The sequence below is a fragment of the Cotesia glomerata genome, linkage group LG6 (assembly GCF_020080835.1).
Source record: "Cotesia glomerata isolate CgM1 linkage group LG6, MPM_Cglom_v2.3, whole genome shotgun sequence".
Taxonomy (NCBI): Eukaryota; Metazoa; Arthropoda; class Insecta; order Hymenoptera; family Braconidae; genus Cotesia; species Cotesia glomerata.
In genome coordinates this window covers 1,808,783-1,825,991 of record NC_058163.1, presented here as the reverse complement: position 1 = coordinate 1,825,991, position 17,209 = coordinate 1,808,783, and the positions used below count along the sequence as shown (strand labels likewise).

At 28.7% G+C, this 17,209-nt stretch overlaps 1 protein-coding gene across 4 annotated transcripts in view; it reads right to left on the bottom strand.

The window, feature by feature from the left end:
- LOC123266880 (protein Wnt-7b-like) overlaps positions 1–17,209 on the bottom strand; it is a 43,985-nt gene that overhangs the window by 4,568 nt on the left and 22,208 nt on the right. For all 4 annotated transcript variants that reach the window (XM_044731327.1, XM_044731326.1, XM_044731328.1 and 1 more), the window contains exon 2: positions 11,821–12,041. In XM_044731327.1, coding sequence (XP_044587262.1) covers positions 11,821–12,041 — 221 coding nt within the window. The remainder of the gene's footprint in view (positions 1–11,820; positions 12,042–17,209) is intronic.

The following is a 17,209-nucleotide window of genomic DNA, read 5'->3' as shown; positions in this document are numbered from 1 at the left end:
GACTGAGGTGCTTGGAGAGAAAATTCGAGCCCGAGAAAGTTAAAATGTAGGAAAGCGAAAAAAATTACGGATATTTGTCAAAAGAGGAAATAGACTACTTTTGATTTTTAATTAGGATTATTGGAGTGTTTCGTTGATGAAAAGTACTTTTGTTATAGGTCATTTTGTTCGTTAAGATGTCTATTTAAAGGTCCTTTCATTAATTTTGATGAAAAAAATTTTTGTCATTAAAAAAATCCTAAAAAACTTAAGATACTTTTCAAAATTGATGATTTTGAGCGAATTAGACTCTTTTCATTTTCTTTTAGGATTATTGGATTGTTTTGTTGGTGAAAAGTACTCTTGTTATAAATCATTCTGTTCGTTAAAATGTCGACTTTAAGGTAGTACCAATAATTTTTATGAAATGAATTTTTTTCATCAAAAAAATCCTAAAAAACTAAAGATACTTTTCAAAATTGATGATTTCAAGCTAGTTAGACTACTTTTGATTTTCATTTAGGATTTTTGGATTGTTTTTTAGGTGGAAAGTACTCTTGTTATAGATTATTTTGTTTGTTAAGATGTCTACTTTAAAGTAGTTCCAATGATTTTGATGAAAAAAAATTTTTTCATAAAAAAAATCCTCAAAAACTAAAGATACTTTTCAAAATTGATGATTTCGAGCAAATTAGACTATTTTTAATTTTCAATCAGGATTATTGTAGTGTTCCGTTGATGAAAAGCACTTATGTTATAGATCATTCTGTTCTTTAAAATGTCTACTTGAAGGTAGTACCAACAATTTAAACAAAAAAAATTTTTTTCATCAAAAAAATCCCAAAAAACTAAAGATACTTATTTAAACTAACGAACTTGCCAAAGATTACTTTTAATTTTCAATCTTCTCTTTTGGACGAATATTTTGTTGAAAATACCTTTTATTATAGGTCATTCAGTCCGTTTAAATGTCTTATTTAAAACCGTACCAACAATTTTAATAAAAAAAATCTCAAGAAATGACAAAAAAACTGATTCTGCAAACCCGCCTCAAGGAATTCGTTTTGAAATGGTGGCGAGCGCATACCATCTTTACAAAGGTCCACTTACCCATATCTCTGTCTCAATGGCTACCGAACTGTCATTTAATTTGATTTACAATCCTCCCAAGGCAATTAATACCTCCTCTTTTTAGGTTTATCTCGTTAAGCGGCGGCCGTTGATGAGTTGCTTCTTGCAGAGGTTCTTGCGATCGCGGTTGAATATCTCGCCTCGATATGACTCGTCTTTATCATTTAATTTATATACACAGACACATATACACATACGGTCTTTTTATCTCCGTCACCCGAGGTCCTTGCTACACTAGGAGATAAATAACCTAGAGTTATAGAGCCTCGACAAAATAATACACGTGCACCCTGTCCAGGGTTGATATACGCGCGCATAAATCTATTCGTTTGATTGCTCTCTTATTTATTTATTTATTTAGCATACGCGTTTAAAGCTAAGGAGAGTAATGTAATGAAATGTACACAATGTACAATACAATGCCGGTATTTATGTTCTTTTCATTTTACTTGTTCGATTATTTTTATTATTCTATATCAATGAGCATAAGCAAAACAAAACTAACCTAAAAGTTATCAACCCAAGGTTATGTCGGTGGAAATATATATTGCAAAGTATAAATGTATATTCTATAGTACATAAATTGGCTGGATTGCGACACGAGGACGCACCAGATACTTATCTTCGAGTCGATAATAAATCAGGGATATCCAACGGATACGGATCTTCTGTTATCCGCTGATCAACGCGTTCTGTTATATCACTCATTAATTGCATGCCTTATGCGTGGAGAAAGTATCTTTAGGTTTTTCGGATTTTTTTTATGAAAAAAATTTTTTTCATTAAAATCATTGATATTACCTTAAAGTAGACATTTCAACGAATAAAATGATCTATAACAAGAGTACTTTCCACCTACAAAATAATCCAAAAATCTTGAATGAAAATGAAAAGTAGTCTAATTCGTTCGAAATCCTCAATTTTGAAAAGTATCTTTAGTTGTTTAGAATTTTTTTGATAAAAAAAATTTTTTTCATTAAAATAAATGAGACTACCTTAAAGTAGACATTATAGCAAAGAAAATGATCTATAACAAAAGTACTCTCCATCAACAGAACAATTTGAAAATCGTGATTCAAAATCGAAAGTAGTTTAATTCGCTCAAAATCATCAATTTTGAAAAGTATCTTTAGTTTTTTTGGATTTTTTTGATGAAAAAAAATTTTTTTATTAAAATCATTCATAATACCTTAAAGTAGATATTTCAACGAACAAAATGATCTATAACAATAGTAGTTTTAGTCGGCAAAACAATTCAAAAATCCTAAATGAAAATGAAAAGTAGTCTAATTTGCTCGAAATCATCAATTTTGAAAAGTATCTTTAGTTTTTTGGGATTTTTTCGATGAAAAAAATTTTTTTCATTAAAGTTGTTGGTACTATCTTAAAGTAGACATTTCAACGAACAAAATGATCTATAACAAAAGTACTTTTAATCATTAAAACAATCCAAAAATCCTGATTGAAAATCAAAAGTAGTCTAACTAGCTCGAAATCATCAATTTTGAAAAGTATCTTTAGTTTTTCAGGATTTTCTTTGTGAAAAAAAATTTTTTTTCACAAATTCACAATTACAAACTTAAGTTTACGTTCTATAAAATTATAAAGAGATTATATACACCCAAAATAAGTTGTAATCACGAAGAAAGTACATAATATTAACTGTTGACCCCATGACAGCCTGCAAATCATGCTTTTACCCTCGGTCGTTATACGCTGGACTCGTAGTAAGTTAACAAAACAAAAAAAGGGAATAAATAAATAAAGAAGCGAGGAATAATAATAAATAAAATACCGCATTTATATGTATGCGATCGATCGTAACTCACGCGTATTTTCATCGATCAGATAAATCTTAGCAGGTTTAACCGCTCGGTTCTCATGAACGACAGGGAAATTATACTTAACGATTATCGAGACCGCGGTATTATATACATATATAGATCTATATACAAGATTCGAGATTTTTGTCCTCTGGTGTATTGACATCTTGTTTACGTCTTAATAAGGATGAGATTGCCGTGATGAATGTCATTCTATTAATTCACTTAATATTTTTATTTATTTTCCTTTGGTTGAATTTTTCTTAGCGCATAAGATTCGTTGTCCATCGATTTATCGACTATTAAATATTAAATAAGTTAGTAAGTCGCCTGAGGGGCTAGCAACCAATAAGTCAACCTTCCATCCAATTATCACCATTTCAATTTCGAATTAATCGGTCATAACTTTTTATTTAATTGGCCAATTTCATATTCAATGGTATCACCTCTTTCGTTTTAATAATCACTAATGCAATTCATTTTTATTCAGTTTATTCATTTTATTAATTTTATTCATGCCAGGCTTAATACCAATTTTTATGCTTCACGCATTTATTTGTAAGAATTTAATTCCTATTTTCAATAAAATTTTATTACTTTATAAATTATATCAAAATTTTTTTATTAAATTTTGATTTCAATTTTTGGATAAAATATTTAAGATATCAAAAAATAAGAAATCAATTAGCCGTAATTAATTAATTAAAATTCAATATCAATTATTATGAAGTCAAATTTTTTAAGAATAAACCAAAAGTGTAATTTTTTGATTAAATTTTGGATACAAAAAAATAATAAGTAACCTTTTTTATAAAAAATGTTATCCTCTACAAAAAAAGGTCATCAATTTTGCTCTATCTCTCTTTCTTTTTTCAAAATTTGAATTTAAAGTTCAAAATAAAATTATAGAAATTGTCCCTAGTTTTCAAAAGTTCAAAATTCTATTTGTGGCTAAAATATTGAAAATTAAAAAATTATAAGATATCTTTTTTGTAGAAAATTAAATTCCCTATAAAAAGTTCCTTATCAATTTTAACGTATCTCTAACCCTTGAGCGAGAATTATAAAAATACTAAAATACACATCTGGGCCCATAACCTGTTAAATGATTAGTAGGTTTCAAAAGTTTAAACCAGTAGTTTTAGCTAAAATATTGAAGGTACAAAAAAATAATGAGACGTTTTTTATAGAAAATTTTATCCTCTATAAAAAAGGTCATCAATTTTATTCTATTTTTTTTTCTTTTCCCAAAATTTGAATTTAAAGTTCAAAATAAAGTTATAAAACTTGTCCCTAGTTTTCAAAATTCTGTTTGTGGTTAAAATATTAAAAATTTTTAAAACGTATGCGAAATATGAATCTTATAAAATAGATCTGTTTCAAAATTTATAATTTCAACTTACAAAAGGATTTTTGAACTGAAAAAAATTATTTTTCACCGATAAGATCCTCGGGGTAGGTACAACAGACAAAGAGAGTTCAAATGTTAAGTAGGCTGGTGTCTTAATTACAGTAATTGGTTAATTGTTTCTTTATCTGATGCTTGGAAATGTCAGCGGACTTGTATTAGAATTTCGATGTTAATCTTAAACTCGCGGATAAATGTAACGACCGGTCTTTGCTATCTGCTTTGGGACATAAATACGTCGGGAATTGACATTAAGGACTTTGATAAACATTACTTATGTTATTGCCATTGGAGAAATAACTTATTGTACGCATTACATATAACAATGTTGCCAGAATATTAAACGCTACCCTTTATTTCCCTTTATGTTAACGACAATAGTACCTCTATCTATTATCTTTATTTAACTTGAAATAAAACTGGCCAGATCGCTTTCACGCTATTCTAAAGCCTACTTCTGAATAACACCCACGCAAGATTCTCTTGTACTTGAGTAAATATTCATCGGTGTCTACTCTGCCGACAAATAACCAGACTTTGGGTGCCATTAGTCAAATTATAACAAAGCTGAGCTCAAGAATTATTGTTATTACTAAGAGGTTACATTTTTGACAATTATATTTATGGTTAAAGATGTATGACCATTTTTAGTTGGAAAATATTGTCATATATTTCAAAAAATAAATTTTATTTTTTAATTTTTGGACTTTTTAAGAGATAGAGAAATGAAATTTTTGTAATTAGATAATCGTTTTTTGGGATTTTTTTGGAGAATTTAATTTTTTTGAAAAAAATTAATTAATGTACCTCAAAGTAAATATTTCAACGAAAATAATGACGTATAACAATAGTACTTTTGACCCGTACAATATTTTTAAAAAGTATTTTGAAAGTTTATAGTGTTAGTTTGGCGGAAAAATGACATTTTTGAAATTTGATATTCGTTTTTTGGGATTATTTTTGGGAATTAAATTTTTTTGAGAAAAATCAATAAATGTATCTTAAAGTAAACATTTCAACGAATAAAATGAGCTATAATGAGTTTAATTTCGACCACGGGAACAATTTAAAAAACAATGTTAAAATTTTAAAGAATAAAATTTACAGAAAAATGACATTTTTTTAAGGTGACTTTTGTTTTTTGGGATTTTTTTGGGGTATTAAATTTTTTTGAGAAAAAATGTTGAATGTACCTTAAAGTAGACATTGCAACAAATAAAATGAGCTATAATGAGTTGAGTTTTGATGCCCGGAAAGTAGAAAAATTAAAGATTGAAAATGAAAACACTCCATTTTTGGCAAAATATCGTAGTTTTCTTAAGTTTTTTTGATTTTTTAGGATTTTTTCAATGAATAAAATTTTTTTGACAAAAATCAATGGATATATCTTAGAAAGACATTTCAACAAACGAAATGAGCTATAGAAAGTTTACTTTCGACCCCGGGAACAATTAAAAAAAAAATATCAAAATTGTAAAAATCAAGATTTGCTAAAAAATGACAGTATTTGAAAGTAATTTTCGTTTTTTATGATTTTTTTTACTGAATTGTTTTTTTTCTTTATTAAAATCAATAAAAAATTTAATAAAGACCTTTCTTGTCAAGGATTAAATTTCCTACAAAAAAGGTTTCCTATAATTTTATAATATTTTCAATATTTAACCCAAAAATTTGGGTTCAAAACTTTTGAAAAATTTTTAACTTCTTATTAAATTTTATTTAAACTTTCATTTAAAAAAAAAAAATTAATTAATAAAGGACCCATTAGAAACTTAACAACATCCTTGATTACGTTGTTAAATATTTTGAATGACGTTGATTTCCCCGCGAAAGTTATCAGAAGTGCTTACTGTTGAGAAAATAACTTGGCAACAAGTTTTATCGAAATAAAAATAAGTTAAATTAATATGTACAAGCTGAAAAAAAATGTAACGTCCATGCCGCTAATTTAATTAGTTAAATTAACGGTCTCATTCAACATGCCTCGCTAAATGCCCTCACTGGTGTACCTCCTCTGCGAGCGGTCATATAATCTCTTTTTCATATACCTTTTTTATTTTATTTATTTTCATATCATCCAACATTAATTCCTTTTAGCCGGGCTGAATAAATTCGATCGCCCACACCGAAAAAACGTTAATTGGACGAGTTAACTTTGATTGAGTAGTTAATTTTATTTATCCCGGTAATTTGTTTCCTACAAGAACTTTATTATAATAAATAATGTTGTTAATAAAAATTTGTTGTGCCGGATAATTAAATCCTCTGAATTAACCGATTAGCAGGCAATAAATTCACTTTACTTTTATAAATGCCGTTTTCCTTACTATTTTATTTTATTCTTTTATAACACGCTTTTAATTTAATTTTTGTAAATATTTTATTGAGAGATATTGTTTAAACTAGAATCTTTTAAACTTGAATTTTTTTAGGTTTCTCAGTATTAAAATTCAACTTGTTATAGCTAATTTTGTTTTTTAGAGTGTCTACTTTAAGGTACATTGATTAGTTTTTCTAAAAAAAATTTATTTCATTGAAAAAATTCCAAAAAATTGAAGAAAGTTAAAAAAACTGCGATAATAGGTTAAAATCATTTTTTTCAATTTTCAACTTTTTATTTATCTAACTTCTAGATATCGAAATTCAATTTATAATAGCTCATTTTATTCGTTGAAATGTTTACTTTGAGGTACGTTCATTGATTTTTATGAAAAAAATTTTATTCATGGAAAAAATCCTAAAAAATCAAATAAACTTAAGAAAATTGTGATATTCTGCCAAAATGAAGTTTTTTAAATTTTGATCTTTTTTTTTTTCACTTCTTCGATGTAGAAATTCAAGTTGTTATAGGTAATTTTGTTCGTTAAAATGTCTTGTTTAAGATACAACAATTTATTTTTCTAAAAAAAATTTATTTCATTGAAAAAATCCTAAAAAATGGAAGAAAGTTAAAAAAACTGTGATAATAGACGAAAATCATTTTATTGAATTTTAAATTTTTTATTTATCTAACTTCTAGATATAGAAATTTGATTTATTATAGCTTATTTTATTTGTTAAAATGTATACTTTAAGGTACATTCATTGATTTTTATAAAAAAAATTTTATTCATAGAAAAAATCCTAAAAAATCAAAAAACTTTAGAAAACTGCTATAATAGGTAAAAATTAAGTTATCTTATTTTCAACTTTCAATTTTTTTAACTCCCTGATATCAAAATTCCACTTATTATAGCTTATTTTATTCATTGAAATGTCTATTCTGAGGTACATGCATTGATTTTTCTAAAAGAAATTTATTTCATTGAAAAAATCTTAAAAAATAAAAGAAAGTTACAAAAACTGCGAAAATAGGCAAAAATCATTTTTTTCAATTTTCAGCATTTAATTTTTTTAACTTCCTGATATCAAAATTCAACTCATTATAGATTATTTTATTCGTTGGAATGTCTATTTTGAGGTACATGCATTGATTTTTCTAAAAAAAAATTTATTTCATAGAAAAAATCCGAAAAAATTAAAGAAAGTTACAAAAATTGCGAAAATAGGCAAAAATTATTTTTTTTTAATTTTCTACTTTTTGTTTATCTAACTTCCAGCGATCAAAATTTAATTTATTATAGCTCATTTTATTCGTTGAAATGTCTACTTTAAAAGACATTAATTGATTTTTCTGGAAAAAAATTTATTTCATTGAAAAAATCCTAAAAAATAGAAAAAAGTTAAGAAAACTGCAAAAATCAATTTTTTTAATTTTCAACTTTTAACTCTAAATTGTTTTGTATTTTTTAATTTTCTTTTTTAAATTAATATAAACTAATGCGATCTAATCACTCTGACGAAGTGAAATAATTAAGAGATCCATTACGCAAAGCTCCTGGCGCCCAGCCAAAATTAATTCAATCGGCGAATCGTGAATTTAATTATGCCCGTCCATCTGCGATGGAAAGTTAAAAAAAAAAAAAAAATAATAAATCTCGCGTGCAGCCGTCTTCTTTATTTTCAGTGTTGGCTCATTTTTAACCTCCACTTATTTTTTTTAATAAATTAAAAATCGGTAATTTATAACAAATTAAATATTCATAGAATTCAGTAATTGGAAAATCGAATTTAGACATCACCTAAAATATTATCGGCCCGAAGAATTTAATGTCTGGTTTGTGTTAATGTCCGAGCTTATCAATTTATAAATTCAAATTCTTAAATAAAAATATAAATATAAATTTTGGACGTTGAATCGGAATAACTGGATTGGCCCACACCGATTGGCCGATCTTCCACCCACGGCTATTATAATAATAATAATAACCGAGCGGATAATTAAGTGAAAAAATATAGGAAATAAATATTTAAGTATTGAGATAGAGGCGTTGGTAGTGCTAGCGATAATTGTATCAACGCTGAACCGATCTGTCTCTGTCGAGTTTATCGCCAGGCTAATTTGTTCCTTCGGTGTAACGAGGAGACCTCAAATTCACGATATTCGATACTTGCTTTTAATCGCAGAACCCCGTGGCGCTGATAGATACCGTTTTTTTAGGTTTCGATTTATGGGCTCGCTTTTTAAGTGTTTTTGTTTTTTGGGGATAGTTTATTTAAAAATATATAAAAAATGTCAGGAATTAAGAAATGACCTTGTATCTTGAGAACTATTGACATTTTTAAAGATGTAAGCTCATCTTGACATTACACTCATCAAGACCTTTCATTTGAGTACCCACATCAATTTCTCATATATTTCATATATTTATATATATTATATATATATGTATATATGAAAAATATATCAAAAATGCAAGTGGGTACTCAAATGAAAGCTCTTGATGAGTGTAACATCGAAATGAGTTTATATCTTAAAAAATGTCAATAATTAAGAAATGACCTTGCATTTCGTAAACTATGGACATTTTTAAAGATATAAGCTCATCATGATGTTATACTCATCGAGACCTTTCATTTGAGTACCCACATCAATTTTTCATATATTTTATATACTTATATATATTATATATATATAAATATATGAAAACTATATCAAAAATGCATGTGGGTACTTAAATGAAAGGTCACAATGAGTGTAACATCGAAATGAGTTTATATCTTAAAAAATGTCAATAATTAAGAAATGACCTTGTATCTTGAGAACTATTGACATTTTTAAAGATATAAGCTCATCTTGACATTACACTCATCAAGACCTTTCATTTGAGTACCCACATCAATTTTTCATATATTTCATATATTTATATATATTATATATATATATATATATATATATATATATATATATATATATATATATATATATATATATATATATATATATATATATAAGAAATATATCAAAAATGCAAGTGGGTACTCAAATGAAAGCTCTTGATGAGTGTAACATCGAAATGAGTTTATATCTTAAAAAATGTCAATAATTAAGAAATTACCTTGCATTTCGTGAACTATGGACATTTTTAAAGATATAAGCTCATCATGATGTTATACTCATCGAGACCTTTCATTTGAGTACCCACATCAATTTTTCATATATTTTATATATTTATATATATTATATATATAAATATATGAAAACTATATCAAAAATGCATGTGGGTACTTAAATGAAAGGTCACAATGAGTGTAACATCGAAATGAGTTTATATCTTAAAAAATGTCAATAATTAAGAAATGACCTAGTATCTTGAGAACTATTGACATTTTTAAAGATATAAGCTCACCTTGACATTACACTCATCAAGACCTTTCATTTGAGTACCCACTCAATTTTTCATATATTTGATATATTTACATATTTCACAAATACGATATATATAAAATATATAAAAAATGCCATGTGGGTACTCAAATAAAAGGTCTCGATGAGTGTAACATCAGGATGAGTTTATATCTTAAAAAACGTCAATATTTAAGAACGTACAGTGCAATTTAACAAAAATGATTTTTTAATAAAGCAAAACATAGTGACTATAAGGTTGCTAGTCAATTATTAAATATTTTAGGATAATCCGGTGTAATCTTAGGATTTCCTCGGTAAGTCACAATAATTCTGGGCCGTTAATACTCGAGTGACAAACACAGTCTGTTAGTAATATTTATGCAAACGGATTATCTTGCCGTGTCTTGGAGAGACTTTTGCGTACTATATACGTTTTCAGTACGGTAAGACGATTAAGAAGTGATAATAAAAAGAAAAATAAAAAAAAAAAAGATGTATGAGTAAAAAATAAGGTACCGCAAAAGGACAATAACAAGTGTTAAATATATTTTGTCGGTTTAGTGTACAAGCATAAAAATAGTTAAGTTCCAGCTACTTGAATCTTTACTTTATATACATTTAAACTTTAACATCGGTTTTAAAGGTGTTAACACCGTCTAACAACCTCGTTCCGCTCGTTAATTCAGCCCGTGGGTGTTGCATGTGTGTAAGTTACTATATGTTACTTTTATTTCAGAAGCAATACAACTAACACAAAAGTATCCAAATAACGTCTTATGTTATACGCGATTTTAAGCCAACTTTATAAATTTAACGCTTCACTAGAAAGTCATCTTTATCTTGATCTTGATTTTCATTTTGATCCTGAGAATTGTGACTTATATTCTAAAAGATAGCTTTTTATTTCTCGCAACCGTAACCGAGTTGACGGTTCAGTCTTCTTTTTCTTCTCTTCTATTGGATTCTTCTCTTTTACTAAAAACTATCACTAAATATTTTTTAGTTAACGCCGTATGCCGTGTAAGATATTTAAAACCTGTTTTCTTTTAAATCCGAACCTCCAGTCCATCGATTATAAATATTAATTGGACGGTACCGTAACCGTATTGGTATTTTATATAAAAACTTATATTTCTTTTGATGACACTTACTAATGGATTTTCACCTCGGTCATACTAATTGTTATTATTATTATTTTTTTTTGTCATATAAGTTCATCCTGATGTTACACTCATCAAGAGCTTTCATTTGAGTACCCACATGCATTTTTGATATATTTTTCATAAATACATATATATATAATATATATAAATATATGAAATATATGAAAAATTGATGTGGGTACTCAAATGAAAGGTCTTGATGAGTGTAACATTGGGATTAGCTTATATCTTTAAAAATGTCAATATTTCTCAAGATACAAGGTCATTTCTTAATAATTGACATTTTTTAAGATATAAACTTATTTTTATATTACACTCATCGAGACCTTTCATTTGAGTACCCACATGCATTTTTGATATATTTTTCATAAATACATATATATAATATATATAAATATATGAAATATATGAAAAATTGATGTGGGTACTCAAATGAAAGATCTTGATGAGTATAACATCAGCATGAGCTTATATCTTTAAAAATGTCAATAGTTCACGAGATACAAGGTCATTTCTTAATTATGCAACCTAAATACTTATCATTACAAAGTTTTTTTTTTTGGAAAAATAATTATATAAAAAACTTACCGACAACAACGACATGCCCAAAAATTCTGTCATTGACAACATGAGTACAATTCCACCTGTGGTGTCGAAACTGGTACCGACATTCGCGTAACCCAAGTTCAGCACCTTCCCCAACGGCGGGCATCACATGTGGCATTTTTCTGCACTGCTCGCGCTGGCTTTTCGCGAGTCCTGGGATGCGACCACAGACCGCAGCCCCGACGACAACCGCACCAACTACTCTGAAACACAAAATTGTCGTCCATTAAAATTCAAGAGATCATAAAACTAAATACTATTTTTATTATTATTATAAAATATATATTAGCCAATTAGATCAGCGTAGGAGGTGGTGTTTATTATATCATAACCATAATATCGAATATAAAGTTAACTGGGCGATAATGTGTCGGTGATTTCCAATATAAACTTGATAATAATTGGTGAAGATTTTAGCGGGAAGACGTCAGCGATCATGAGTGGCGGATAATTCGTTTCACGCTGTTTCTTCGCCTCATCATCACCCAGTCTGATGAACACGTTGTAAACCCTCGTAAAAGATGATCAACACCGACGAAACCCTGGAGCTAGCTAAGCGAGTTAACGTAATATAATATATACATATATATTGATATTTTTCGCCGCATGGTGTCCGATAAATAAAATTGTTTTTTAGCCACTATTACTTCACCCGGAAATATTTTTTAAATCAACAACTCTGTTTTAAAGATAATTACACTGGCCAAAACTCATTTTGATAATTAATTTAATTAGTATATAAAAATCATTAGAAATTTATTTTTAAAATCATTTTTACACTCATAAAAGTCTTATTATTTCTCAAAATTAGGTTTTTTTTTAGTTTTTTAGGATTTTTTTTGAGAAACCAGGATTTTTCTTGAAAAATTCTTATTGGGTCTTTTGGTTAACACTCTGATGAGTAAAATGATGTATAATAAGTTGACTTTCGTCCTCAGGATCCTGAAAAAAATCCCATTTTAAGTTCCAAAAGTCTTTTTTTTCGGAAAATCGTGTCTTTTTTTAGTTTTTTAGGATTTTTTTGAATAAATCGGATATTTTTTTAGAAAGTTTGGGTAGATTCGTCAAGCTCACATTCTTATGAGTAAAATGGTGTATAATAAGTTGACTTTTGTCGCCGGATTCATTAAAAAAATCCTATTTTAACTAACAAAAGTCTTCTTTTTTCTCAAAATCATGCTTTTTTTTTAATTTTTTAAGATTTTTTTCGAGAAATCAAGAATTTTTTTGAAAAATTCTAATAGGGTCTTTCAGGTCACATTCTGACAAGTAAAATGGTGTATAATAAGTTGACTTTTGGCGCCGGATTCATCGAAAAAATCCAATTTTGCGTTAAAAAAGCCTTATTTTTTTTTTCGTAAAATCATGTTTTTTTCAGTTTTTTAGGATTTTTTTGGGAAAAACTGATATTGTTGCTGAAAATTCTTATTAGGTTGTTTAGTTTACACTCTGAGGAGTAAAATGATGTATAATAAGTAGATATTTGTCTCTGGAATCATAAAAAAAATCCTAATTTTAATTAACAAAAGTCTTCTTTTTTCGTAAAATCATGTTTTTTTCTAGGATTTTTTCAACTAAAAATAAAATAATAAATTTAAAAAAAGTAACTTTCTTTAACGTCTACAAATTATCGAACCAAAAGCGATTCTACTTAACCAACTAAAAATTTCCCTGAAAGTAATTACCTCCTATCCAATTTGTGTAAAACCAATATATTTGATCGAGTAATAAATAATGACGTTTCCTCAATTTACATAATAGCTTCGTGATATGCTACTGTTAAACATACTTCCTAGAAGCTGGAGGTAAATATAATATCGTCGGTGGCAGACGATTATAAATAATGGATGTATATTAATCGCGATGACTGGAAATCGAAACAAAAGTGGGTTTTAAGCCTTCTATTAAATCTCAGAACAGGGTTCATAGTTCTCTGATTCATTTCTCGGCTCACCTGGTGACTAGATTCCCCAAGAATGTCAAGCTAATTTATTACCTGTCTTAGGAAGTGATGGGCAACCACATCTCGGTTATTATTGTCTCAGGACAATAATAACAACAGCAGTTATGAAAAGACCGAGCGATAACAAAAAGGCTGATGAAGAAATTAAAGTCTGTGGACACGGCATGAATCCAGATTATCCTGGATCAGTCATCAATCTTGTGGAAAGTTCTGTTCTCAGGGACTTACCAAGGTCTTTATCTCACTTAAAAGTGTTTTTTTTTTATTAAAAGTTTATTCAAAGCGAAAGATAAAGTAGAAGTTGAGGAGACAAAGAAGTGAATTGGTCGCGTGCGTTAAAATGTGCGTGAGTACTAGCAATCACCCTAATGAGCAGTCTGGGGATTCAAAACCAAAGAATCAACAAGTCGAAAGGGAAAGACATTGATCATCCAGCCATTGATTTCACGCGAAGACAGAACCAGTAGTCACGATAAAAACGAGTAATTACAGAGCTTTCGACACTTTGTTCAATAAAACGAGGATATTTCCCGAGAAATTCCATGGATCAAGATCCATTAAAGATCCCTACAGTGGATCTGGTGCTTCAATGCATCAGCTGCTGCTTGTTGGGCATGATATTGTTGATAAATGGATTGCTGAAGGAAAAATCCCGATGATGCACTGCCGACGGAATAAACAGGAAGATAAATGATAAGGGCTTGATCCTTTTACAACGGAATACAACAATAACAACGATCTTACTAGTTTCATCATCAGTATTATCATTATCATTATCATCGGTTGAGCGATACCACCATCTACCATCACCATGAATCATCATCTTTTTATCTAATATTAAATAAGAAAAGATGCACGAGCTATGATAATCCCAAGGCTTATATTCACCTTACGCTTCGGGGAATCCTTTTTTTTATCGCGCTATTTCCTAGCGGTTGTTGCGCAGTCGGTTGGACAGTATTTTTAACTGCGGGAATTATAAATAAAGATTTGGTAAATTTTTTTTGCAGAATGGGGAATTACTTTTATTTTTTGGGATTTTTTTGGGGAATAAAATTTTTTTTGTTAAAATCAATGGCACTACCTTAAAGTAGACAATTCAACAAACAAAATAAGGTATTATAAAAGTATTTTAGACCACGAGAACTTTGAAAAAAAAATTATTGAATTTGAAAAACATCATTTTTGATGTAATTTCAATTTTTCCGAAAGTGCCTTTAGTTTTTTGGGATTTTTTTGGGGAAAAAAATTTTTTTATTAAAAATCAATTAATGTACCTTAAAGTAGACATTTCAACGAATAAAATAAGCTATTATAAAAGTATTTTAGACCGCGAGAACTTTTAAAAAAAAATCATTGAATTTTAAAAACATCATTTTTTAATGTAATTTCAATTTTTTCGAAAGTGACTTTAGTTTCTTGGGATTCTTTTCGGTAAAAAATTTTTTTTTTATAAAAATCAATGGTACTGCCTTAAAGCAGACATTTCAACGAACAAAATGATCGATACTAATAGCAATTTACAATTGCAGAAACACAAGAAAATTTATCAAAAACAATCAACATTTACCTTAAAAACATTGTACAGAGCGTCTATAATCATGCTTTTACGGTAATATAAATAATTTCAAAAATATTTGTCCAGTGGGCACCATTACACCTCCCCAATTACGGGCATGGAGCCTGAGCAGTGGAACATGATCTATACAATTTTACGCCGTAAATCACACTTTGAAAGCAATATCGTATAATTTGATGCGTAATCCCGATACTCAATGAGGGTATTTTTATTGTAGCAACCCAGAAATGGCAGAACCAGAACTTAAGTTCCGATAAAGAGTATCTAGCCGTTCAATGCCTCCGACTTGTAGCGTAATGCTATATATTACTTAGCTTAATGGCAGCATTACATACCTACACCCATATTCGATAGCAATATCAATATTACAATATTACAAACGGCAAAAGCTTCTGGGTCCGGGGATCTAAGCATAACATTATAAATCAACCAGCACGTATCTTTCTACACCTTTTATATTTGTTGTGTCATTGTCCGGTTGCTTGTGAATTACGGTGGCCGGAGTAAGGAATGAATGAATGATCTGATCGACAGACAGATAATTAATAGCGACTCGCTTTTGCTCGCATATATCAAACCTACAGACAAGTTTCGCCAAAGGGCGTCGAGATACTTGGACTATTTTCCCTGATATGTTGTTCTTGTCACTGTCTTTGGCGTGACTGTTCAGCACGCACGATGAATAATTACCGGTGATAATTTACCTTTCGTGACAAAGCCGCCAGATTCATCAGACCCTGGCATTAATTGACTCGTTCGAGTGCCAACGCCATTTCTAGCTCTTAATCCCGTTGAATTAAATAATTCTGATGATGATGATGATGAGTAATTTAAAGTTCTCACGTTGCATCTACAGGACACCCTGTAGATTATCTCACGTGGAGCTGAGTTTCGGCACCAGCCCCCAAGTGCATTCCAATGCAAATATCTCGCCTCGGGTCCTCGTGTAATCGCTGCAATTTTCATGCTTCGGAGAAATTCAACCGACCTCATCTCGCCCTTCATCACTTCACTACATATCACCAGAAACTCGACGAAGAGTTCTTTTTCAGAGAAGTGATCTCTTTTTTTTTTTTTTTAATTGGCAGGAAAAAGGAAAAATAATTAATTTTGATGATTGTGAGACGAAACTTTAGCGAAAAGTTGATTTGAATTGACCATTTTACCCGTTAGAGAGTCTATTTTAAGCTTTGAGTAATACTTTATGTGTAAAAAATTTATTTCGTAAAAAAAAATCCTAAAAAACTACGAAAAAACGGGATTTTTAAAAAAAAGAAGGCTTTTGTAACTTAAAATTAGGATTTTTTATATGAATCCGGCGACAAAAGTCAACTTATTATACATCATTTTACTCGTAAGAATGTAAACTTGACGTATCTACTGAAAATTTTCAAAAAACCATCTGATTTATTCGAAAAAATCCTAAAAAACTAAAAAAAAACACGATTTTCTGCAAAAAAAGACTTTTTAAATTTAAAATTGAATTTTTTTAAAGATCCTGAAGACGAAAGTCAACTTATTATACATCATTTTACTCGTGAGAGTATGAGCTTGATATATCTAGCAAAAGTTTTCAAAAAAATACTTGATTTCGTCAAAAAAATCCTAAAAAATTTGTTTAAACTACTAGCACTTATACATATCGATCAGTATCTAACGTTCGCTTAAACAGAAAGTATAAATTCTTGCTCGTATTTCATAAATAACATCAAAATATAATAAACCTGCATTATTCACGGCAATTAATAAATACTCGTATAAACAGACTCGATTACAATCACTAGATCCTATCAAAGGGTATTATTTTAAATAATAGTCTTTGGGGAATT